Source organism: Haliotis cracherodii, unplaced genomic scaffold (assembly GCF_022045235.1).
Source record: "Haliotis cracherodii isolate W230 unplaced genomic scaffold, xgHalCrac1.p SCAF_13, whole genome shotgun sequence".
NCBI classification, from domain to species: domain Eukaryota; kingdom Metazoa; phylum Mollusca; class Gastropoda; order Lepetellida; family Haliotidae; genus Haliotis; species Haliotis cracherodii.
This window is the reverse complement of record NW_027266268.1, coordinates 38,869,488-38,897,142: the sequence shown is the minus strand read 5'-3', so window position 1 is coordinate 38,897,142 and position 27,655 is coordinate 38,869,488. Positions and strand designations below refer to the sequence as shown.

Below are 27,655 nucleotides of genomic sequence, written 5' to 3'. Positions count from 1 at the left end.
GGAGTGGGGAAAGATAAATTAGTCCCTGCTTTGCCTACCAAGTCTCTCATTGTCATGGACAATGCACCGTATCATAGTGTGCAGGATCCAGAAAGCAAGACTCCAACCTCTAATAACCATAAAGGAGACATGGTTACTTGGCTGCAACGGCGGAACATTACCTTTCCTTCTCGAGCGAGGAAACCACAGCTCTATGAAATCATCAAAACTATGAAACCTGACCCCGTGTTTAAAGTTGACAGTTATATCAAGGGTCAGGGTCACGCTGTCTAACGACTGCCACCTTATAATAGCGACCTGAATCCAATCCAGTTGGTATGGGGCATCGTCAAGGGTGACGTTGGACGATAGAACACAACGTTCAAATTACGAGACTTTGAAAAACTCGTAAAGGAATCCCTTGGTCGGGTAACAGTAGAAACATGGAGTCGTTGTGTGGCCACAGTCGTTGACGAGATAGAGCCACGTTATTGGTCACGAGATGGACTACGGCCAGCAACAGTCCAACCTATGATAGTGGCAGTCTGTTCAGGCACCAGCTGTTCCGACGACGAGATCTATCGCATGAGCGAGTCAGATTGCGACTGAAATTATCATGAGACGGCCCCTCTAACGCTCTGTCATTTCCCCTACCACAGAACATGCAGTGCATGCGTGCTTGTGCTGTGCCTTCCACGGTTTGTGTCATGTACACATTTCTATACAAAATTACATGATAGTTTCTTAAAGAACTTCATCCGTCATGGGTCTTACAATAAACAAAATTCAGATTTTGTTGGGTACAGGGTATTCATGGTCAAGTATTGATGTTTCATACACTTTTCTGGATTTCGAGTTATTTTGCAATTCATCGTTCTCATTTGGAGTCAAACGGATTGTAGTGTAGCTCAAGTAATCACGAAGTCGGCATTAGAAGGAAGAAACCATTTTCCCTCCTTCTCCTCTTCCTCGCGCACCCTCATCAACAAAGTGGTTGTGGAGTATGTTTGTTTTTTTCTGCAAAATGGACTTCTCAAACCAGTTCCTGACAACATTATGATGTTACTCTGGCTGGCAACCTCTTTATGATACTATTGATAAAACTACACCTTATGTGACACTTGTCAAAGGGATTCCTTCCATATTAGTACCAGAGAAGATCGGCCCCCTTTGGGGGATCGGCTACTCCATTTGTACAAATTGGAATCCTCACCACCGGAGAATGCTTCCAACCAAATATGGTTGATATATATTTCTTAGTACCAGATAAAAAGTAATATAAAACATTATAGTAAAATTACACCTTTTTGGCCCCGCGATTACTGACACCATGTACATGTATTCACTTCGGACCCGGTGAGCTTAAACTAGGTACCGTGGGGACTTACAGTACCTTTTCGGCGACGGCCAGTCAAGTTCCTAAAACTGAAAAAATGTGTTGCTTAAATATAAGATCATATTCTGATATCACAAGACAACCCTCGTCTAACAACACATTTTCATGTTAAAGTATCTGAATGGATGACCGTATTGCTTGAAGCCTTCTTTCACAATTAATGACATTTGTTCAGAAGCCAATAACACTGCTTTTCTCATTGTAATACTGTTTTATCTCCTCCCAGTGTTTAAAAGGTTTGTCCCCGCAGTCGTTCCATCTGTCCAGCACAAGTACAGACCTTCGCAACGATTCCATATTCACAGTCCGCTGGTGCTTGATACAGTCGTACATTAAGTCTCCAATGTCCTTCAACTGGAGACCTGTGGAAGCTCCTAACACTGCGCTCACATAAACATCATCCATATCCATTGGTCGGTTAGTTTCAGATGCTACATACAGGGTCGCCCAAACCTTAGGCGTTGTCACATAAGCAAATCCTAAACAAAAAGGCGGAAACTTCTGAAACGGGTACTGATGATATGGCGTGTGCCATTTGGAGCTCGGCTTACGAACTGGGATCTCATTTTTCATCACTTTACAAAACATCATATTAGGAATGGGCTTCTTCAAACTTGACATGTAATCAACGAGACGGTACGGATTAACAAACGTGTCGTCATCTAGCTTCACTACGAAGTCGGACTGGCAGTTCTTCAAGAACCAGTCCATGGCCATGATATGTTTCCGGTTGAGAAATGTGTAGCCATCATGCACGTTGCTTTGCACAATGTCGTTATGATCTCTAAATTCCCTGGTTATCTTTTCTTGAAGGATGGAATCATTAACACTGCCAAGCATAAACACCAGAGCTATTGAAAGGCCATGGAAGCGATGGACGGATCCGTAGCTTGCCCGGATCACTTGTCTGCGTTTCGTATTTGTTGGCCCTGATTGTATAGCGATGAATATGTTCAAGTTTCGTTGAGAGCAAACTGTAGGCGACAGAATGTATTCATAACGATGCTGGTTTATAAATGGGTCCCTGTTCTCTCCATATCGCAACTTGAAGAACCGCTGGAATACTTTTTGGTACGACACCGTCGCAAACCACCATCGTATCAGGTAAAAAACAAGGCACACAGTGACGAATATCAGCAATGCCTTGAAATGTCGGCCAACCAGCCTGTAGAGGTGAGCTGGAATCATAAATGTTTATAGTTTAGGGCGCATTAACTACGAATGTAAGATGTATTGTGAGTGAGTGGTTTAACGCCGTTTTTAACAATATTCCAGTTATATCTAGGTGCGTCAGCCTAATGTGGGAGGAAAGCCCGAAGTGATGCAGGTCTCAGACGGTTACCACTTCGGTGAAACCCACGAGCACGGGTATGGTGCTGACAAACCTAGAAATATAATCGGGGCGGACCGGGATTCGAACCTTTCTGGCGTGCCCAAAGGACGCAACTCTGCACAGCGAATCGTGGCGCCTCAGACGACTGGGCCACCCGTGCCCCCCAGTTATAGTTATTGATGCATACATAAGTGTATGTTTAAGAACTGACTTCAATGTATGAACGTTTGTTGAGGTTTACAGGTGAGGTGAAATTGGGTTTAACGTCGCGTCCAAGATTATTGCACTTATATAGCGACGTGCATGCACGTATGTGTGGCTGCTTGTACTAGTCCTGACTGATGCCGATTTATAGTGCTAGCAGTTAAACATGAATACCCCACTCAGACACAGTAAAGTGACTCCGAGCCGACCAGTCCTTGTTTTAGCCCCTTAATGCCGAGCGTCAGACAGGGTAACATGTACCATCTTTCAACGTCTTTTCGTATGACGCGGCCGGGGATCGAACCCCGGACCTTCCGCTCTCCGGGCGGACGCTCTACCACTAGACCACGGAGGCGGTCTTGAGGTTTATAGGTGTGCATACTGTGTATTTACGCAGTGTGCACATCCATAAAAGGCGACTATGGTTATCGTAAGGGGCGACAAAAGGTAGTGGGTGGTAAGGCTCGCTGATTTGGTTGATGTATAACATCGATCCTAATTGCAAGGATCGATGCTCATGATGCCAATAACTGGATTGTCTGGTCCAGACTCGATTATTTACAGACCGCCGTCATATAGCTGGAATATTGCTGAGTGCGGCGTTAAACAACAAGCCAACCAACCACCAGATCGGCTTGATCAAATATATCACGATTGTGAGATATATCTGCTCGTACACGACGTTCGCGACATATAATGAAAAAAAAAATGGGATCATAAGATATTTGGGGATATTTTCACGACATTGTGTGGTCCGTCGCCCCAACAAAACATTTGTTTTTAGCTTTAAGTATATTTTCGATTGCATGTAAAGCATCAGGTTCAATATTGTGGATATGTGTTCAACACTGGAACTTCTTTCATGAGGATAGTGGACAAAATGAGTACTTGTTAAAGTTAACTATCAGGTTTCAGCTGCTGAAATGCTTAATGAATCATTGTTACTTCAAAATCTTTGACTTGGATAATATACGAGAATCTCATGTATTCATATTATAATGTTTCAGTGATACAAGTTCGCTATTTTTTTTATGTCTTGGCAATATTTCTGCGACATGATGGCGGACTGTTACCGAGTCTGGACCAGACAATCTAGTGACTGACACCAGGAGCACAAATACACGCAGTTAGACATAGTACCGAAACTGACCGGTGATTGCTGAGGAGTTCAAGGATGTGCATTGTGAGAGAGTTTAGGAGCATGGTCGAAGTGTAAAGGTTAACATCTGCAAAACCGCGAACATGGATCATAAGAATCGAGTCCTACTACCGACTACATATTTACAAACAGTCATATATTTTGAAACAACAGTATGCTGATTAACAGTCACAAATACGTTTCCCAATATGGCTGTCATGACGGACATATTGCAAACATGTTTCTGGAACATATATAGTCAGGCATTATAATTGTTAGAACAAACGTATTTCATCAATGCCCTCATCCTTTCAAAGTTTCAGAAGAAATTAGAACATATGTGAGTTTAGGGGTAGTACGAATTTTAAAAGTCAAATTTGAATACAGAGAATTACGGAATATGTATATCTAGCCTCATAACACAGGACGCGTTTGGCACATTTGACTTCGTTTTCTGCAAATATGGCTGTCCAGTGATCACAGTGGCTTTTTCAATATGGCTTCTTTGGCGATCATATTGAATATCCCACAACTTGGTGGGAACATGTTTCCTATCTCAAAGGTGCAGTGGTTTCGGAGTATATGTTCACAGACGACGAACAAACAGGACGTGGCCTACGTGCACTTGCCCTTCGGTGTGGATGAAGATGAGACCTTTATTATCAACTGGGCAAATATTGAACCCGTATGCATAACACAATGTCAACGTGACAGAATATGCTCATTCTCAGCCCAGTACGTAATCTTAAGTAGCAATACTCACAGTCAACCCCCGAGATAATATTGCATGTCAAGGATCCAGAAATGGTCCTGTGTTCATATGGGCATAGCGTCATCCAATAGATTGTAACAGTCCTCGTTGAAATCCCTGATAATCCCATTAACGGCAGAGACGACTTCGTGCGTATGATATTAAAGAAGCTTGTCACAAACGTCAACTTTAGTTATTGTGATTTAACGTGTTAGCAATAAAAGCAGCAAAGCAAAGCATAGGTTAATAAAGCGACAAAATCATTTCCATATCCAACAGAAATCTCCGCATAAAGCAGAGTCCATGGTACGATTCCGACTATATCATGAGCATGTGTTTATGAATCACTATTAAATAGTGATGATACCAGGTATTCCCGAAAAGGTGAGCGCATCCTGTCCTATCAGTGGCTCCCGTCACAAACACAAGCAAAGGCAAGGCATTTTTTCATCTAAAAAATCCGGGAACATATGGTACAAGTCAAAATAGGAATTTGCATCATTTTTTCCCCTGATGCGTCTTGGAAATGTCCTCCGCAGATCTGCCATAAAATATTTGGAACAATTTACTGAAGCCTTGGATGTTGTAACCTTGATCTCAACTTTTGAGCAAGAGTCGTTGTATCACCTGCTAATCGCGCAATTAAGGATTGAAGTTGTATTTGTTGATGTTCATCAGCTGACGAAGACAGTGCCTCACGTGAGCAAATTCGCGCATCATGGTAAGTTTGCTCACGTGACTGAGGCACTGTCTTCATCAGCTAATAAACGTCAACAAATATAACTTCAATCCTCATATTGACAGATACATAAACCATAGCAAAACAATCTCTTAAACATCAAACTTTAATTATTTAAAGCGGTGTTTGAGTCATACTACGGCTGTTGATGACGGGGATTACCGCTTGAGGCGGCGCGGTTGGATTTCCCAAGCAATACACGACAGTGTGGAGCTCAGTGATTTCGTTTGGTAAGTCTAGCATTCTCTGTTATGGCTTCGAATGGATGCTTCATTTCGGTGACCCGACATATACGTGATCCGTCTGGCTTCAAAGCCTTCATCATTCATAGCCTGAATCGATGTCGCTCTCAGATTTCCCAAATGATTTTTAATGTTAGTTTTAGACATTGAGGAATCCCCCTAAAGTTGTTCTGAATGTCTCTGCTCGATTGACAAACGTAATCACGTGACATACTGACGTTCATCGGGAAATAAGCGACAGTCAGCTTGGTAGTGTTCACCTAGGCGAGTGGGCACGGGTGGCCCAGTCGTTTAAGGCGCCGCGATTCGCTGTGCAGAGTTGCGTCCCTTTGGCACGCCAGAAACCTATGATTGTGGGTTCGAATCCCGGTTCGCCCCGATTATGTTTTGTCAGCACTAACCCGTCCTCATGGATTTCACCGAAGTGGTAAATGTCTGAGACCTGCATCACTTCGGGCTTTCCTCCCACATTAAGCTGACACGCCGCGATATAACTGGAATACTGTTAAAAGCGGCGTTAAACCCAACTCACTCACTAAAAACCTATAAACAAAACGCTTCATCTGAAGAATGGGAAATAACAAACGTTTGAGTACTGCTACTGTCAATATTACTTACTGAGCCGCATACCGTCTTGACTTGGGATCCCTCAGTTCGGTCTAAAGTGCAGAAGGCAGCTCACGCTGTAAAACACCAACTTAAATCCGTGGCTTTTTGTGACACAACTAGTTACATTCATGCGTGTGATATTAACTGGCAATCAGGATATTGACAAAATGATAGCAAGCACAGGTGGCGCCATCGTAAATAGTCACAAATGATAACAAAGTGTGCAACATTGTTATGTCCTTGTGCTTGCCAACAGGGTGCAGATTTAGTCCTGCCACCCACACATCTGAACAGGGTGTAGGTTTAGTCCTGCCACCCACCCTTCAGCGTTAGACAGGCAACGTAATCGACCCGGCCGAGCCGCGTGAGGTGTTCTTCCCACCAGAAGCCGCTATACTATACTGTAACCGACACTCTATACAAAAGGGTGTAAACTCCAAACTCCATACTTACAGCTGAACTGGATGTGGCCCGTTAACTCAACCGCCCATGTGATGAATGAGAATTGTAATCCTAGTAGGACAAAACATGAAAGAGAATAATCAGTAGACCATGCGTCGTTTTTTTTAACGAAATGTCCACGGTCCTCAATGATGAGAAATGGGAGAGGAAAGCTATAGCTGACATAATTCGTGACAAGGCTCACTTGACTGGTAGCGTATCCCGTCATCAATTCCTCCTACCTGTTATTATAGGTCTGCAGTAACCCATGCTTGCCGTAAAAGGCGACTATACTTGTTGTAAGAGGCGACTAACGGGATCGGGGGGTCAGACTCGCTGACTTGTCATCGTAATAATAATAAAAATAAAAATAAAAATAATAATAATAATAATAATTATTATTATTATTATTATTATTATTATTATTATTATCATTATTATTATTATTATTATTATTATTAATAATAATAATAATAATAATAATAAATATTGATGCAAATCAGCAATGGCGGGCTCAAAGTTACACTGTGCACAAACGTCCATGTTCGAATCCTCAAAGGGATTCCTTGTACCAAATCCGTCACATGTAGGCACAACTTCCATGGTGTCGCCGCTTCGAAATTGGCGTGTGCTAAGTCTTTTCTAAACCCATTTCCGACCTCGAACATGTTCGAATCCTCAAAGGGTTTGTTTGTACCAACTCTGTCTAAAAGATAGTCACCGTTTGCAGGACATCGACGCTACGAAATTGGCGTGTTCCAGGGGTGTCCCAAATATTAATCAAGTATCACCACCAAGCGATCTTACCTTAAGCAAGCCAACCAAGAACAAAAAAAATCAAAAAGACACGTACACAATTTGAACAAAATCGAGCAAGTGGTTATTTTCCTAGCTCTGGTACAAAAATCGGCGGACTAATAATAATAATAATAATAAGCATAATCATTACAACAACAACAATAATAATAATAATAATAAATCGAACGATTACAACAGGGCCCTACAGCCTTTCGGCTTGGAGCCATGATAATAATTATAATAATAATAATAATAATAAGGTTGATTTTAACGAACATAATAAATTGAGCGTGGAAACCCATATGTATGTGTTCAATCAAGCTGTATAAATACCGCCCGGTGTGTTTTAAATAACATCTGGGATATATGACATGGGGGAAATATACGTGAATCATTATGCAACGAGTTGACAATTCTTTTAGCTTTGCCCGTTTGCGTTAAGCCGGAGCCCAGTCGCATAAATGGTCACGAGAAAGGCACGAGTCGCTATTCGCATAGTCCCGGAATAAGTTGGCGTTGGTCACGAATGTCGTGACTTTAGTCTACGGACAATTACGAGTGATTCTGATGACATTTGGCAGCCTCGTCCCATTCGTAATCTAGAATATATCGAGAGGTGAGGAATGAGCGTATATGGTGCAAACTGAAGGTGCGAAGGAATGACATGGTATTTAATAATTCGTAATTATGATTTAGTGACAGAAAAGTGTGGGAGGTGACACTGTAAGGATATTTTGGATCATAGTAAGGAACTAGAAAGACATAAGCATGGCTAGTGACGCCACAAGGGTGAGTCCGCTTTTTAATCATTACTGACCAAATCTAGCGGGTGAGAGTGGCTTGCGTGGATGTTCCAGGACTGTTTACACTGCAAACACGAAAACGTCGTTTTTTTCCGTATATGGTCATTGGACGGAAAAACGACGTTATTTGGACGCTTTCAAACCATCGTTTTTCCGTCCAAATAACGTCATTATTTGACATCGGAATTTACTGGGAGAGAACGATATCATCAAGCTCCTCTCTTTCTTGATTGGCATTGTCAATCAAGCAACAGTGTCTACCGGTATTCCTACTTCTCAGATTTCATTGGTCAGTTCTCGCGTGTCAGATTACAGGCCCGAGTTTGACTCTGTACTCGAAGCGCTTAGCGGAAGTACTGAAATCAATCGTTCTGCGCATGCGGATTGCTTAATGCCTTGTCCAATTTTTCCGTTCTGTGCATGCGCAATTTCGCGTATTGTTTCCACTATATGTCACCACTATTTGACAGTGATTCATGAACACAGTCTCGTGATGAGTTCGGAATCGTACAATGTCGCTTTAATTTATGGCACGTATTTGATCGGCGCGTATTTCCCATTAACAAATACAATGATAACGGTAATAATTTTAGTCAAAATAATTAGGAAAGCGCAAGGCTCAGGAACGTCTGAGTATAGGAAAAGGATTTATACTTTCGAAAGTTATATACTCGTCAAATACGCAAAAGAATATCAACCGGCTTTTAAAACTTATTTTTTTAGAAGGTGATCTTGGTGTTTATTGCCAGATAGTATATGCATATACATTTTCCCGATATTGCTTATTTTAATGTTTATTAATAGTTTTAAGGTTCGTCCGCCTAATTGACGGGATTCCACTTTCTCATTTGTACATGACACTTAAACAGTGTTCTGTTACTGTAAACCGATTAGTTTCAAATTCCAAACTGGTGATATCTATTCAGACTAATACTTAGTCAATAAAACTGTATATTTTTGAAAGAAACAAGTAACTCCATTTAAATTGAAGAGGAGCCCCAGTTATATTGGAGATTCCGAGATGAACCTACTCTATGGATATCTAAGCTGCCACCCAAACCGACCCAAACGGGACCCGAAAGCTTATTGTATGCTATATAGTCACATGGAAGTGCACCAGAATTATACATTGTATTCCGGACGATTGTGTTCTTTTATCTACTTTTAAATGTTGCCTATACACTAATCTGGACGTACTACTCATTGTTCTATTTATGTCATCCTATTATATATATATATATATATATATATATATATATTTATATCTACTCTCATATATATAACCTTATATTGTTCATAGTATCAAAGTTGATTCAACAACATCAAGAACAGCAGTTTGAACTACTGAAACACCCAAACACAAGGCTGTTATCAAGCGCTGGTGCAGACGTGATGCATCGTAAAAAAATGTATCGTGATGTCATCAGAAATACAATTTCTTGCAACATTTATACTACGAGATAGTAAGGCTAACGCTTACTCACCGGTGGAACGTAGACAATATCGTTAATACAGATATCACGTATCTGAACGTTAATACTAAAGACAACACTCATTATTTTTGCAGTGACGATATAACACTTATACACGTTTATTGGTGACTTTCATCAGTTATGCTATTAATTTTTATAACTTTGTTTTCACATATACAAGTAGCAATACCCGACTAGCCTGTCATACATACTTATGGGGCAGTTTTCAATCTTGTACTGACTTACTCTGGTGTTCCTGAGCAAAGCTTATTGGCTTGGGTGTTATACCCCGTTTTTCTAATAATCCTATTATTACTTCATTTTATCTAATGACACACTGTTCTCTGGATCACGGCTCCGTGACTATCCATAACAATTTAGATGAACATTCAGATCAAGTACATGAATGAGTTTGTTTTGACACCACAGTCAATCAAAGACCAATGCTGTGCGGTTTGATTACACACTTCTACCAGGTCGAACATCGTGGATCTTTTTCTACCTAAAGAGAATCATAGTTCATATGCTAATCCATCTATTGCCTACGAAAACCGTCCCGCTCAAGATGACCTTACTTGTTGTTGAATCCATTCAAATGTGCTGAAATGTGCGTGTCAAGGACAGCTGATGTCCGATGCTGAAGAACCGTGTTCACAGCTGACCGACTTGGTATTTTTCTGCACTGACAGAAACTGGATGTACTGACACACAGCTCACCTCAACCGATTCCAGCAGTCCTGCTTTTATCTGATCCATTGACCTAAGTTTGTGGCTCTGTGACAACACGTACAAAAGAAAGTCTTTGTAAAGGAGATGCAATGGGCTATTCATGGCATATCACAGGCTTTTACGGATTGTGAACCGGCCTCGCGATATCTAATCCGCTGTCCTCGCATAGATATTAACATATCTTCGAGATCTGTCTGAATGAATGGCGTGACAACATTCAAGAAGTACGTTAACGGTTATGTGAAATATTAGAATGATTCCACCACAGAAGCCAAATCTTAAAGTTGTTTGATTCTTCGGTAGCATTTTCAATAAATGTTGTTCACGAAAGGTTCCTGAATACATTAATCGAGATTACGCTATCCGCATGGATGACCTATTCCTGCATAGTTATATCTAGATCGGTGACGCTAAGCCGGTGACACTCACTCACTCACTCACTCACTCACAATGTAACAATCTATCAATCTATCAATCAAACAATCAATCAAAATGGAAATCGAGTGACGGATGCTTGACTCATTGTAAGTCTTTGTACGCCATTGTATCGTTGCTAGTGGTACCAGTTACCGGTTTGGGCTAGACGAAGCATTGACGAAGCAAAGAGTTTAATCAGACGTCTCCTTGTGGGAGACTGGTATCACACCTGTGATCCCTGGCGATAAGAAATATGACATTGCGTACCAGGCCAGCAGTTAGACGTATCAACGTATGATCGTAAATTCTTCTCGGCGTAATATATATCTTGCAGGTGTACGTAAACAGGATGTGTTTGGTAACTTGAGCAGGAAGCACAAGTGCACGAAGGGATGGTATTTCAGATGACAAATGAAAGAAGACAGAAAGATTGTGACCCAAAGTTAGTGTCGCACACACGAATTTTTATTAAATGTATCCTCGAGAGTCAGTAAGAAACTAGAAATAACTGCCTTTGTTCTGTAAATCTCACCAAGTTTCAGCTTTCGCCTCTTACTTTGAGGAATGAGGTTTCACATTTGTAAAATGATCTCTGTTATCTGTCTGTACCATCAACTTAACTGCCCCACCCCCTGCAGTTTTCCCGTCCCATATTGCCAAGCAGGTGACCCACAAGGAGGAATACGGCCCTCCCTCAGCCCAGACTCATGAGTTATACTGTGCCTACCACAATGAGTTGTGAATACGTAGCCTTGCTGTAACCAAACATTTTGTAACAATTTGGCAAACTTTGATATGTAAACAGCACATATAATTCAGTTTTATTTCATCTTAACATATCAGTTGAATCCCACTTGACCTTTGAAGATCCGGTTCCGAATAGATTTACAGCAACCCATGCTTGCCGTTATAGGCGACTATGCTTGTCGTAAGAGGCGACTAAAGGGATCGGGTGGTCAGGCTCGCTGACTTGGTTGATGCATGTCATCGTATCTCAACTGCGTGGATCGGTGGTCGTGATATCAATCACTGGATTGTCTGGTCCAGACTCGATTATTTACAGACAACCGTCATATAACTGGAATATTGCTACGTGCGGCGTTACACAAAGAACAACAAAAACGGAAAAAACCGGATCCTACTTATTTTGTGGATACCATAACAATAAATCAAACCAATAGATCGTTTGAGCTAGCTAGATATAAAAAAATAGTCCATAGTCATATTTCCCTCTGTTGGTCCCACGTGAAATGTTCTTCATGAATACTGTAAATCATGAAATTAACGCAATAATAAGTCAGCACATTAATGCGAGTATAGAAGAACCCTGGCCTCAAATGCGTCATGACATTTATGAGAGTAGCCTTGCAAAAATCACTGTAGTCATAAAAAAATGCATTATTTTGGTTAAAACGAGAAACTATATTTACATTTAAAAGGAGCCCAAGTGAGATGGAAATTTCAGCCTGAACTCGTGGAACATCTAGGCTTGTTTCATTTGGGGCTATAGCATTGCAGTAAGGCCTGGGCGGAAGGGAAAATAATATGGTTCAGGGACTGTGAGACAAACTGCATCACGGTCTGTATCGCCGTCATGATCTTTAGAGTTACGAAATTAGAGCCATCTGAGACAGCCACTCGACACCTGTTTGCACCCATCAGATACCAGTCACTACTGTCACTACTCCTATCTCCAAACGAAAAAAACCCCGAAAAATGTCGGAAGTGTATATTTTTAATCTTTCTAATTTACTATTTAGATACATGATTTAACTTAAAAGTAATTATATAGATATGTGATGCTGGTACCGTTTTGTCGCCATTGTGTAGCTATTGTGGAGTTATTATGAATATCAAATACATGTCTTGAAATATAGACTTGTAAAAGAGTTAATCAAAGAACCATATGCAGCCGTTTAATTGGCGCGTATCGATATATTATCCACTTACTTATACACACTTATTATGGACATATACAGAATTTCATTGTACCTTATTATTAAAAACATTAGAATAGGCCTTCAACAACCCATGCTTGTTCGAAGACGACTAACATGATCGGGTGGTTAGGCTCGCTGACTTGGTTGATGCATGTCATTGTATCCCAATTGCGTAGATCGGTGCTCTTGGTGATGATAACTGGATTGTCTGGTCCAGACTGGATTATTTACGAACCACCGTCACATACAACAAACAAAATATATTATTAAACACCTTCCAACAATGAGAATTTAAAATTATATTTCTATATATTCTGTTATATTTATAACATAATTTGATTCATAATTTAATTATTGCGTTCCTTTCTTCCCTGTCAGTAGTATAGTCTAAGTCCGCAGGAACCTTTTTTGGTTGAGGGAGGTTGAGTGAAAATAGGGAAGGTGATTGGTTGATCCAAGTCACGTGATCGGATAGGATGACTCATGCATCAACAGCGCGTCACAGGTGAGGGGGAATGAATGGTGTGTGTTTATAAGGCAGAAAAGAATTCATAAGAAAACAAAAGTAAAGGGTTAGGAATAGAGCTATGTGTATAGCGTGCTGCCCTAAATACACAAGCAGCCCAGTTTGAATTGAGCGTGCTTGACAACTCACGTGGACCTATATTCAAATAATCCGCGCTCGCTAGAGCGTGCGACCTGGTTTGATGAATACAGGGTGTGTGTTGAAAGTACATCATACCACAATAGAGACGGGTTATGTCAACACGATATACGCCGGGTAATGTAGGAATAAAACATGTACGTCTAGCTGGATCAAATTCATCTTGTACGGTCTACACGTTGTACATCACGAATGTTAGACAACCTGTATGGAAAAAAATATAGACAAAATAGATAAGACTACGCAATCAGCAAGCTAGCAGTGTCGTTTAATTACATTTAGCGCAAAAGAACGAGCTAATGTATAGCAGAGAGACTAAGCGACCGACCGCCCATAACAATGTCAACATACCCCGGCCGTACAATTAATGTTAACATACCAACCTCGCCTGAAGCTTCCCATTCATAAATTGTGTGACCAGTGTCCCGTATTTATGATATGTTAGGGAACATGTGTTGTACATTTGTTATTTTAAAAGGGAGTTAGTTCAGAGAGGATATATATATATGGGTATTCCCCTCATTAAACCTTTCTTTCGTTGGTGTCTATTAAACGTATCCGGTATTTAATACATTTGAATGATGTAGGAAAGTATGTGCGTGTAGATGTTGTACCTATATCCGAACACGAATGTATGACACCTCTCAATAGATCAATTACGGTTCTAACCACGACACGCAACATGACTATGAGCGTGGTTAGCAGTTCATATTTATAAACACATCGTAAATGGCAGATTTCTGATGAATGAACTCGCCCGCACACATGTCTATAGGGTTATGTTCGCCAGAACTGTAAACAGTGACACATTTGATAACAGGAAGGGTGTGTGGAATGCACACGTCCTTGTAAGGGTAAAATACGCGTTTAAACTCACCATTTAAATGATGACATTACTTTTTTAGATGTATTGGTATCAGTGAGTGAGTGAATTTAGTTTTACGCCACACTCGGCATTATTCCAGCTCTAGGACGGTGATCTGTCAATAAACGAGCTTGGACCAGACAATCCAGTGATCAACAGCCTGAGCGTCGATCTGTGCAACTAGGAACCGATGGCACGTGTCATCCGAGTCGGCGAGACTGACCAACCGATCCCCGTCAGTAAGCATGGGTTACTGAAGGTCGATTCTATAACCCGGGACCTGCACGGGTGTAGTATGACGAAGACTATATACTAATATGATCACTTTTTTAACATACTCACAAGTGTGCTGTGAAGAAAAGAGTGTCTTCCAAGAATCCCTGCACGTGTAAGACATTATAAACTCTACAGTAGTGTAGCCCGACAAACAGTTTTACTCTCGCCATCAAACGGATTGGACGTGAACAACATGAAGAAAGCATCAGAGATTAGACTTGACCCTAGAGATATATTTAGGAAGACTACGTTGAGAAAATCACAACAGAGAAAGAAACCACAAGCAGCCAAGAAGTCGACGCTGAAGACAAAGAAGAGACAGGTAACACCTAAAATGAAAACGATGACAACCAAACAGGAATCGAAGACAACACCCCAACCCGTGAAAATACAACATGTGTCGGAGGTGAAGGCTGTGGTGGAACGGGCACTTGCTGCCTTGAAGCGTCAACAGAGTCAAGGGTATAAAAGAAAGCTCCATACCCTCTAATCGCACACCGTATTGGATCGCCATGGGGGTTGCCACCTGTGAAAAAATGTTTTCAAGGAGAGATGTCATGATACGACACAGGAGAAATAAACATAGCATACCGCCGCCGCCGTTACAAGCCCACCCGCCGCCGCAAGTCCACTCGCCATTACAAGCCCACCCGCTAACGCCGCCGCAAGTCCACCCACCGCCGCCGCCGTTACAAGCCCACCCGCCGCCGCAAGTCCACTCGCCATTACAAGCCCACCCGCTAACGCCGCCGCAAGTCCACCCACCGCCGCCGCTGCGTCAAGCCAACCCGCCGTTACAAGCACATCTGCCACCGCCGCTGGCCAGTGGACTTGCGGCGGTGGGTGGGCTTGTAATGGCGGGTGGATTTGCGGCGGCGGTAGCGGATGGGCTTGCGGCGGCGTTAGCGGGTGGGCTTGTAATGGCGGGTGGATTTGCGGCGGCGGTAGCGGATGGGCTTGCGGCGGCGGCGTTAGCGGGTGGGCTTGTAATGGCGAGTGGACTTGCGGCGGCGGGTGGGCTTGTAACGGCGGCGGCGGTATGCTATGTTTATTTCTCCTGTGTCGTAACATGACATCTCTCCTTGAAAACATTTTTTCACAGTCCGGACAGGTGGCAACCCCCATGGCGATCCAATACGGTGTGCGATTAGAGGGTATGGAGCTTTCTTTTATACCCTTGACTCTGTTGACGCTTCAAGGCAGCAAGTGCCCGTTCCACCACAGCCTTCACCTCCGACACATGTTGTATTTTCACGGGTTGGGGTGTTGTCTTCGATCCCTGTTTGGTTGTCATCGTTTTCATTTTAGGTGTTACCTGTCTCTTCTTTGTCTTCAGCGTCGACTTCTTGGCTGCTTGTGGTTTCTTTCTCTGTTGTGATTTTCTCAACGTAGTCTTCCTAAATATATCTCTAGGGTCAAGTCTAATCTCTGATGCTTTCTTCATGTTGTTCACGTCCAATCCGTTTGATGGCGAGAGTAAAACTGTTTGTCGGGCTACACTACTGTAGAGTTTATAATGTCTTACACGTGCAGGGATTCTTGGAAGACACTCTTTTCTTCACAGCACACTTGTGAGTATGTTAAAAAAGTGATCATATTAGTATATAGTCTTCGTCATACTACACCCGTGCAGGTCCCGGGTTATAGAATCGACCTTCAGTAACCCATGCTTACTGACGGGGATCGGTTGGTCAGTCTCGCCGACTCGGATGACACGTGCCATCGGTTCCTAGTTGCACAGATCGATGCTCAGGCTGTTGATCACTGAATTGTCTGGTCCAAGCTCGTTTATTGACAGATCACCGTCCTAGAGCTGGAATAATGCCGAGTGTGGCGTAAAACTAAATTCACTCACTGATACCAATACATCTAAAAAAGTAATGTCATCATTTAAATGGTGAGTTTAAACGCGTATTTTACCCTTACAAGGACGTGTGCATTCCACACACCCTTCCTGTTATCAAATGTTTCACTGTTTACAGTTCTGGCGAACATAACCCTATAGACATGTGTGCGGGCGAGTTCATTCATCAGAAATCTGCCATTTACGATGTGTTTATAAATATGAACTGCTAACCACGCTCATAGTCATGTTGCGTGTCGTGGTTAGAACCGTAATTGATCTATTGAGAGGTGTCATACATTCGTGTTCGGATATAGGTACAACATCTACACGCACATACTTTCCTACATCATTCAAATGTATTAAATACCGGATACGTTTAATAGACACCAACGAAAGAAAGGTTTAATGAGGGGAATACCCATATATATATCCTCTCTGAACTAACTCCCTTTTAAAATAACAAATGTACAACACATGTTCCCTAACATATCATAAATACGGGACACTGGTCACACAATTTATGAATGGGAAGCTTCAGGCGAGGTTGGTATGTTAACATTAATTGTACGGCCGGGGTATGTTGACATTGTTATGGGCGGTCGGTCGCTTAGTCTCTCTGCTATACATTAGCTCGTTCTTTTGCGCTAAATGTAATTAAACGACACTGCTAGCTTGCTGATTGCGTAGTCTTATCTATTTTGTCTATATTTTTTTCCATACAGGTTGTCTAACGTTCGTGATGTACAACGTGTAGACCGTACAAGATGAATTTGATCCAGCTAGACGTACATTTTTTATTCCTACATTACCCGGCGTATATCGTGTTGACATAACTCGTCTCTATTGTGGTATGATGTACTTTCAATACACACCCTGTATTCGTCAAACCAGGTCGCACGCTCTAGCGAGCGCGGATTATTTGAATATAGGTCCACGTGAGTTGTCAAGCGCGCTCAATTCAAACTGGGCTGCTTGTCTATTTAGGGCAGCACGCTATACACATAGCTCTATTCATAACCCTTTACTTTTGTTTTCTTATGAATTCTTTTCTGCCTTATAAACACACACCATTCATTCCCCCTCACCTGTGACGCGCTGTTGATGCATGAGTCATCCTATCCGATCACGTGACTTGGATCAACCAATCACCTTCCCTATTTTCACTCAACCTCCCTCAACCAAAAAAGGTTCCTGCGGACTTAGACTATACTACTCCTGTCATTCAATGTACATGTTCAACCCCCTAAACTTTTAATATTTCATTTTTCACAAATGGCTACGTTAATGAGTTGCCTAGATCTCTCGTTACCTACTCACACGAACAGATTAAAATAATTTGTTTTACTATCATATTTCTGTTTATCTAATTCATAATACGAAATTGATAATTCATTTATCACAGTATAGATCATATTCGTTTATATCACTATCTGATGCTAAGGTTTTATTGCAGAAATTATGATTACTTCAAAATGTAGAAAGATACACAATTTGCCATTATTTGACTTTTAAACTGTACAAAGTATAATATAATGATCAGAATGCCTGTAACGGGTAGTATTTAAGAAAGAAATATTTGTCGATAAGTCCCATTTTTCAGATATGCCCTTCAGTAGTATTATTGTATATCTCCAAAGAGAGGTTTACATTGTAGTTATCATTATTTTTGGATAATTAAAAAAGCAACATAGAAAATATATATGCTACCATGACGAAAGAATACAGAGTATACATAACTCGCAATTATCCAAAAGAGATTTCAAATCACAATAACATATCTGATACAAAGAGAGGCGGTAATGATTTAATCTCTACATTGTGCCCTTGTTCGTGAGCCCTTGTTCTATTGTTGTCTACAGAAGATGTTAAATTGTGTAAATACCTGGTGTACTAAATGGCGTATGTCTGTTAATTTGAAGAAAACACAAGTTGTCCATTTCCGGTCAAGAGGTTCCAGTATATCAGGTGTTACTTTCACTATCGGTGAAAATGAAGTGTGTTATACTCATGCATATAAATATCTTGGTGTTTGGTTTCATGAACACCTAGATCTTAATTTCACAGCCAAGGAAATAGCCAAGTCTGCTCATCGTGCCTTAGGTGTGATTGTGTGTAAATTCAAAGCTAGTGGAGGAATGGCTTACGATGTATTTAATAAGTTATATGAAAACCTTGTGCAACCAATTCTCTCATACGGATCTGTTGTGTGGGGCACACGTCAGTTCAGTTGTATCAATGCTGTACAAAACCGAGCATGTAGATTCTTTCTCGGAGTGGGCTGTAACTCACCAAACTTGTCAGTTTGAGGGGATATGGGTTGGACTTTGCCTTATACCAAGCAAAAGTTAGAAATTTTACAACTATGGTATCGTCTACAAAACTTTGACAACATTCGAGTGAGTAGTAAAGTCCATCTATGGTCACGTAAATCATGGACTAATAAGGTTTTTACACTTATCAAGTCGTGGCAACTACCTATTTTGGATATATTTAATTTAACACCCCCTGACATGGACTACATAAAGACTTGGCTTATATCCAATGATTACCACGACTGGCTACGTCAGCTGTGGAACGATCGAGGGCTTATAAACGGTAACAAACTTAGAACATATAGACTCTTTAAGGGCTCGCTTAACACTGAACCATATGTTCAACTTATAATGGACCGATCTTATCGAAGTACACTCGCCAAAATACGTACAGGAACTTTACCTCTTGAAATAGAGACCGGTAGATTTTCACGACCGACTGTCCCCTTGGAAGAAAGGATATGTAAAATGTGTGACTCTAAAGCAATCGAAGATGAAATCCACTTTCTAACTGAATGTACCTTTTATTCTGATTTAAGATATGATTTATGGAATTATATTACCTCCTTGGAGCCCTCCTTCCCAACCTTTTCTACACTGCAACAGACCTGTTATCTAATGAATACTACATTTATAAGTAAATCCCTAGCCTCCCTTGTCTACAGAATGTACAGGCGCCGTAAACTTTATATAAACTGTTAGCTTTTATTTTAATTACTTTCTATCCCATCCATAATGTTATGCATTGTCTTATATATGCACGTAGGTGTGTAGGCGGGTGTGTTTATGTACGTTAGTACACAGTGCCTCTCATTTATATCATCTGTTGTATTTAATGTATGTTCATACTGTATTCAGTACGACACTTGTATGGTTGTATGTGTGTATGTATATATGGACTGAGGTGTGAATGGATGGATATAGGTATGGTTGTATGTGTGTATGTATATATGGATCGATATGTCTATGGATGGATATAGGTATGGATGTATGGTTGTATGTGTGTTAGTATATTTGGATTGAGGTGTGTTTGAATGGATATAGGTATAGATGTGTGTTAGTATATTTGGATTGAGATGTGTTTGAACGGACTTAGGTATGGATGGACCTGTGTATGTATAATACGGATTGATTTATGTTTGATGGATATAGGTATGTATGTAGGTTGGTATGTTAGTACCAGGTGTAGTATGAGTATACACGATTGATGAATTAAGTTGTGTGTATATGGACGCATATGTGTATAGATGTATGACATGTATGAGATTGCCGTGAGTGTTTTGTATGAGATTGCTGCGAGTGTTCTGAATGAGACTGTTGTGAGTGTTCTGTGTGAAATTGTTGTGAGTGTTCTGAATGAGATTGCTGTGAGTGTTATGTATGAGACTGCTGTGAGTGTCCTGTATGAGATTGCTGTGAGCGTCCTGTATGCTTACCTGTTTGTATGCTTACCTGTTTGAATGCTTTGAGCGGGATTTTAATGCGGATGTGTGTGTTGGTGTATCGGTATGGGTGTGGGTGTGGGTGTGGGTGTGGGTGTGGGTGTGGGTGTATCGGTATGGGTGTGGGTGTGGGTGTGGGTGTGGGTGTGGGTGTGGTAATATACAAAGTTGCAACTAATTTTTCCTTTCTTTTTTTATATTTATTTTAAATGTACCATTATGTAATTAGTGTCTCGTAGGCCAACTGGCCGGGTGCTGTTTTTAATGAAATGTTTATATGTCCATATATTTAGTACTGCAGCATGTGACACTTTAATAAAATAATTTTCTTCTTCTTTTTTCTTCTTCTTCTTCTTCTTCTTCTTCTTCTTCTTCTTCTATTCAGCAAACAGCCCCAAACCGAAACTGAACATATCCGATCACACTGATTCAGGCTGTCCCAGTTCTTCATGCTATACTGACGCCCGTTCGTCTAAATTTAAAAGGAATCCAGCTCAAGTCTAGAACGATTTGGCAAGCCTAGATTGCCTCAATTCTATCCATGAAAGTAAGCATTAATAAAAAAAATTGTTCTTGTCTGCTTCAGATTATATTTTGTAGAGACGTATTTTTAACTAGGAAAATTGTACTGACACCGGCGCTGTCCCTATTGAAGCTATTTATAAGAATTTCGAATTGTCGTCCATTGTTCGATGTCAATACATCGATGACAAGTGAGGATATCATAAAGTAATCGTTGATGCCGCGCTACACTATAATATAAATTCTAATCAAGTTGACTGGTGTGTACATTACTACAGTGAACATGTACATGATCATGTCCTAATAATCAAATGCCGTAATGTCAAATACTAATATATTATTGTGTGATGAATTTACCTGGATCAGTGGTAACATGTGATATTGATATTCCATCAATTTCTCTCCTGGTTGGTCCATCCATGTCTACAAAATGAACATAATACAATTAAAATGGAGCCTAGAACAATTCTTAATTTCAGGCTAGGGCTGTGGAAATCTAGACTTTCCCAATCGTTATAGATTTGAGTTGGTCTCATTTTTTACATTATTCTCTTGGGTCCACGCCACAGCTCATATCATGCACTAACAAGACCAGATTGCCCCCCGCCGGAGCTCCTGGATTTTGGTTATATCATCTAACATGGCCAACTCTGCTCTTAAGTAAACAAGAACCTAGTCAGCGAGGGGTCCTTTATCATCCCTATGTGACTGCTTATAAAAATCTGATATCTCTTCCCAAAGACCTGGTTAATAATATATTTTCTGCTGATTATTCGAAACAGAGTGAGTGAGTTGGTACTACATATGTTTACGGTTCTATTTTAAATGACTGCAGCGCTCCATTATGAAAACAAATTGTTTTAACGCCGCTCTCAGCAGTATTCCAGTGATATATGACGGCGGTTGTATATGAAAAAAATGCAAATTGAATCTTGAATCTTGAAAGTTGTAACATTTCCGCTAATAAGTATCACATGCAGTATACAGTATATCAACTGCGATATACTGTATACAACATTCAGTATACACTGTGTCGCGAGCTCTGCGCTGGGCTGGAGCACACATTTTCTACCCCTCTCCCTTCGGCAAACACCTCATGAGGGTTGCAACGAGGTCACAGGTCAGGCGTGCACTCGTCAGTTGTCTAATGCGGTCAAGAGTAAGATCTTCCGGAAGACCACTGCACTAGAGGTATGTGGATTGTTGATGAGGTACTACGTGTTTGGAACTGGGAATCGAAGACTAAGCACTTTTAGAGAAGAGCTCACAATAAAACTTGTGTTTTCATTTCAAGACTTACATGTATCAGGTTGAACTTCTACGACAGATGTAACTTGGTTATCGCTTCCTAACTGTACCTAATGTGATGAGGCGACAATGCGACGAGACATATTTTGACCTTGAAAATGTCGCGTTACGGCATCGTCGCCCTTTTGTAAAATAAAGAAAAGGATTATTCAAAGAGCGACAATGCAAACACGCGACAATGCGACAAATGGCCAATTGTCGCGCTTTTGTTAATTTTGACACCTTTTGCTTGTTTTGTAAGGGCGTCAATGCGACAATGCGACAATGTCCCTTCTATAGTGATCCGTGCAAATAAAACTGAGTTATGAAATAGAAGTCTGACATGCCAATTAAAAGATAAAGTGTTGCAGCTTCTGATTTCATAGATCTTCAAGAAGGATTATCAATAATGGGATGAGTGATGAGTTCAACTGCATGCCGAGTCTATACGTTGTGATTAACAATAATGCTCCGAGTCAATACATTTTGTCAAAATGTATGACATGTATTACGTGAATAAACATATTGTTTATACTCGTCCATGTTTTTGACGGACAATATAATTTACATGCTCGGTAAAAGTGAGGACGGGCATCATTGTGTGTTTCCTTCCGTGCTTTGTTCAGGTGAACAATTGACTTGTCCTTGCATGTGTTTGTGACGGGTGCCACTTGTGTGGCAGGATACGCTCACCTTTTCCCGAACACCCGTTGGACATACAGTTGAAAATGGTGTTTAATGCGATTACCGTAGTGTGTTACTGCAACTGTTCAAATGTTGTGCAGTGCTGTTATGTAATATTTAAAAGAAAGCATATTCAATTATCCAATTGATTTGAATAGTGCGTCAGTGTATTTTTACTAACGCCCCAAACCGTAATTTAAACACATATAATAACAGATCATATACACGCGTGGTGACTTGACTTACTGCTAACTTTAATAGGCCATCCCGGAATAAAATAGTGCCCCCCCCCCCCCATGTTTTAGTATGTTTACAAGAAATATATTCCAAACAATATCCTCATTAGATGAGAATTACAATGACAGAGCGTCGTAATACATTTACATCAAGTACAATACGTCAAAATGGCCGACACGATACACGTGACGGGAGATATTTCCGAAGTTGTTAATTAACCTGTGCCTATTTCAAGTCTTTGTCATCACTGATCAATTGGCCGTTCGTTGAAAGGTGATTGTAAAGATGTGTCAAATAGATACTAAGGTAAATTCATAGATTGCTGTAGATTGTCACTACGATAGTTTGGATGTTTTTTTCGTTTGTTTTTTCTCTGGGATGGTTTGTAGCGAGGGTATCCTTAAACAGGCATGCAACCACGCTTCTGTATGAATTCGTACCAGGGAATTCCAAGGGTTTTTCCCCAGGAATGTGGAAGTAGTCAGTGTTTACGCCATTTCAAGAATAAAGGTCACGTGAAGAACGTCATGTGACCGACCTCTCGTCCTAGCCGTATATCTTGTAAACTTCACATTCAAAAAATAGTTATTATTATAACCAAATTAAACACAACCCATTATTCGATAGGGGTAACTGTTCATAGCCGAGGGATATGTTACCACAATAAACTTGGTAACATTGTTTGGTTTGACTTCTTGGCGCGTGCCTGAATTCCATTAACATGTTACATATCCTAAAACTGGCTTATCAGCAAATCTCGCTGCACTGCGCGCGACAGATACTAGAGCAAGGCATGCCAGAAATACGAAACCTAAAGCTTTCGAAAGGAAGCCTTAGGAATCACGTGCGTCGGGGGACCAGCGCCATCTGATTGGCCATTAACAGGTCTACAAGGCGGAGCAAAAAGCATAGTTTTTCCGTCGATTTTACGCTTGAAAAACTCGACCCTTTTCTGCACACTTTCTAGACGCTCACCAATTAATCAATTTTAATGAATTTTTAGTCGTTTTTCCGTCCAATGACCATATACGGAAAAAACGACGAATTATGTGTTTGCAGTGTTACGTAGCCAAAATATTCAACACCAAACGATGTCATCCTGTTTTCTCGACGTTTTTGTGTGAAGAATATTAGGAGTCGCTATAAAATCTAACAACCACTAAACGGGTACCCAACCCTTACGATCTTGCAGGGGCGATTACTCGTCAAGGCGATTCAAGGACTTAGGATAGAGTTGGGGGGACCTACCCTCACACAATGAACTGAACCTAAGGAGGGATGATCGGTGAAGCAGGAGCCACAATAACCGGCCACTACTATGCGGGTACGTAACCGGGTCCACTATTCGGGTACCTAAACCTAATGATCGTAAAGGGAGGGTTTATCGTAAAGGGGGTCCAAGGGCTAAAGATAGAGTTCGGGGTATAACCTACCCAAACACAATGAAGTAATCCTGAGGGTAGACAATCAGTGAAGCCAGAGCCAGAGCCACATCAACCGGAGACAACAAGCCTAATTGATTTATTGCAAAAGATGTCCCACGGTAGATATGGTGTTCGGACCGGCGACATTTGGATGTGTGCAGCGTCAAAATTATATTCCTAATAAACTGCATTCCTGTGCTTAGTAATGGAGAGTAATGAATCGAAAACATAAAATATATATATTAGTTATAATAATTACAGTTCAATTAAGTTGAAACCGAAATATAAAATACACTGAAAATAAAAGTGCTTTCATAAACTAGCGCTTTCTATAAAATGCACCGCCGCAGTCTATAATTAGTGGACAAATATTTTAAACTCTCAACACCGATCGACATATTCCATGACATTGCACGTAGATGATAGATCACTGAGAGGACTAAGTGAGCATGTGTGCTTTTATGCCGCTTTTAGAAATATTCCGGCAATATTACAGTGTGGGACACCAGAAATGGGCTTCACATTTTGTACCCATGTCGAGAATCGAACCCTGGTATTCGGCGTGGCGAGCGAATGCTTTAACCACTAGGCTACCCGACAGCCCCCTGAGAGGAGTTAAAGCACACTCGATGACCCCAGTAACTCTGTTGCTAGGCTAACGCCACATGGCATTGCCAGTGTGTATTGCCGAAACGTAGGCCATTTAAACAATATAACCAATCATTTCCATAGAATAAAGTGGCATAATTTCTACATCTCAATGCAGATTCTGCATGACATCAACTGTTCCGTGTATTCTGCTGCTCCAAAACTGGAGGAACTCCATCCAACTTCCAAACACAATGAACTTAAAAAAGGGTAATAAACAAAATCAGAAAAAAAGAAAAACCGGTTCCAAATAAAACTAACTGAAACAAGGAAAGTCATATCCTGGATAGAACTTTGCTTGAAATTACGTTGCTCGTGGCAATTTATGTCAAAACGTCAAAAATCAATTTGGAAAAAAAAGAACAAAAAAGAACAAATACAAGACACAAAAAGAGAAAAATTCTAAATGAAAGTTGATTCCTTGAAGGCAAAGTGAAAGATTTGGACAGTAAGGGAAAAAAAGTGGGACAAGAAAAATGATGTCATAAAACGAGATTGTTACGTGTCGATTCCCAAATTAAAACAATATGTTAACCCAAACACCTGTACGTGAAAGAATTCAGTGTGAAACCAACAAACAAGCAACAAATGGGATATTGGTCAACAAATCAACAACTGTATTACTATTATTATTAAACTATACAATAGTAGATATTTATTAATAACTAGAGCACCACCTAGGTGGTGCTCTGACGTCATCAAGGTCACGTGACTGTCAGTGTCTCATTAATATGCAGAATAACTCATTAATATGCAAATGTATGCATGACGTCACAGGTCAATTAGGTTAATAAAGGATCAACTGACCAGATGCAATCATGCAATTAATGACTTGACCATTCGTTAACCGTACAACACGGGATAGTAATGAATGTCCCTATATGGACATGTTACTACGACCGGGGTTGGGTTGGGTTTTGACTCACGCGGAATGGAATGTCATTGTGAGACCATTTTGGCGCGAGAACATGTGGTGAACATTTGAACCTTTTTGCATTGAAGACATTTCTCTGTGGGCATTCGGTGGCGGGGCTATGTGTGGTAATATTTAAAAGCCCAGGAACAGGTTCATGTGGAAAGATCTCCCGATATTCAATTACGTTAATAAAAGGTCAACTGACGGGATGCAATCATGCAATTAATTACTTGACCATTCGTTAAACGTAGAAGAACACGTGTTTAAAAACAAGATGGCGGATGTTGCTATGAACGCTCACGGGTGTCACGTGTCCTCAGTTTGAATCTCGCGCCTGACCTACAAGTCAGTTCTATGGGACCCCATGCCACATCTTAGGCTAAGTTGATCCATAAGTGCAATAACTCATTCATAGTCAAATATAATCATGACGTCACAGGATAGAAAGGGTAACGAGAGGTCTGTTGTTCCAATGCACGAAGGAAATGTGTTAATGAGTCCTTCATTAAGTGAGAACAAAGCGTAGTAATGAGTGTCCCTATATGGAAGTGGCTACTACGAGGTTCAAATGTGATTCACTGGGAAAGGAATGTCATTGTTAGACATATTCCATTGATGCATGTATTTCGCGTAGTAATGACTGTCACATGTGGCAAAGTGGGGTGTGAGTTGAATTTCCATAGAAACCACATGTCCAGTTCTTAACTCTTCTAGTGCTACCTCTTATAAGTTCCTTTTAACATTTAGTTGCCATGACAACTATATAACAAAATAAGGGTTAACAGTCTTGACTCCTAGCTAGAGGTCAGCTCGGAGAAATATAGAGTCGGTATCGCGAAACCCGTGTGTTGAAGACTGTAATGTATGCCAGTCTGGTATATGACGTTTTAATACTGTAAAATTCTATTCTTTTTTCTAAAAGATGTTTGAGTTCAAACTGTCGGTTCAGTTTCCTATTTCAATGGAAAAAAATACTCGTTTAACCCTTACCATGAATCATTTTTCATGAAAAAAAAAATTAGACTGAAATAACGTAGTTTCAAGAAATTGTATACGATATCCTGTCACTTGTCAACATTTTTCAATGAAAAAAGTATCATGTCTCACGTTTATTTCATCGAAAAAAAAAATACAAACGTGTTTCAGTTTTAATGCATAAAACTCTTGGTGAATCTGGTGAATAGAAACAGCTGTGGCAACAGGGGCGTGTTAGGAATATTGGGTTGTAGCGGACACGCCTGTTGACTGAGTAAACAACTGTGTTGAACGAAAACAGCTGTGTCAACAAGGGCGTGTTAGGAATATTGGGTTGTAGCGGACACGCCTGTTGACTAAGCAAACAACTATGTTGAATGGAAACAGCTGTGTCAACAGAGGCGTGTTAGGAGTATTGGGTTGTAGCGGACACGCCTGTTGACTGAGCAAACAACTGTGTTGAATGGAAACAGCTGTGTCAACAGGAGTGGCGTGTTAGGAGTTAGGTGTAATTGGCTAAAGCGAACACGCCTGTTTACTTACCAAACAAATCTCGTAAATGAAAA

At 40.7% G+C, this 27,655-nt stretch overlaps 1 protein-coding gene across 1 annotated transcript; it reads right to left on the bottom strand.

Moving 5' to 3' along the window:
• Window positions 1–891: 891 nt before the first annotated feature.
• Window positions 892–6,935, bottom strand: LOC139459325 (beta-1,3-galactosyltransferase 5-like). The gene is made up of 3 exons (XM_071240781.1): window positions 6,845–6,935; window positions 6,401–6,465; window positions 892–2,553 (listed from the first exon to the last, which is right to left on the bottom strand). The coding sequence occupies exons 2-3, from the start codon at window positions 6,408–6,410 to the stop codon at window positions 1,547–1,549; spliced, it is 1,017 nt and encodes a 338-aa protein (XP_071096882.1). The 5' UTR covers window positions 6,411–6,465; window positions 6,845–6,935; the 3' UTR covers window positions 892–1,546.
• Between the last annotated feature and the right edge of the window lie 20,720 nt (window positions 6,936–27,655).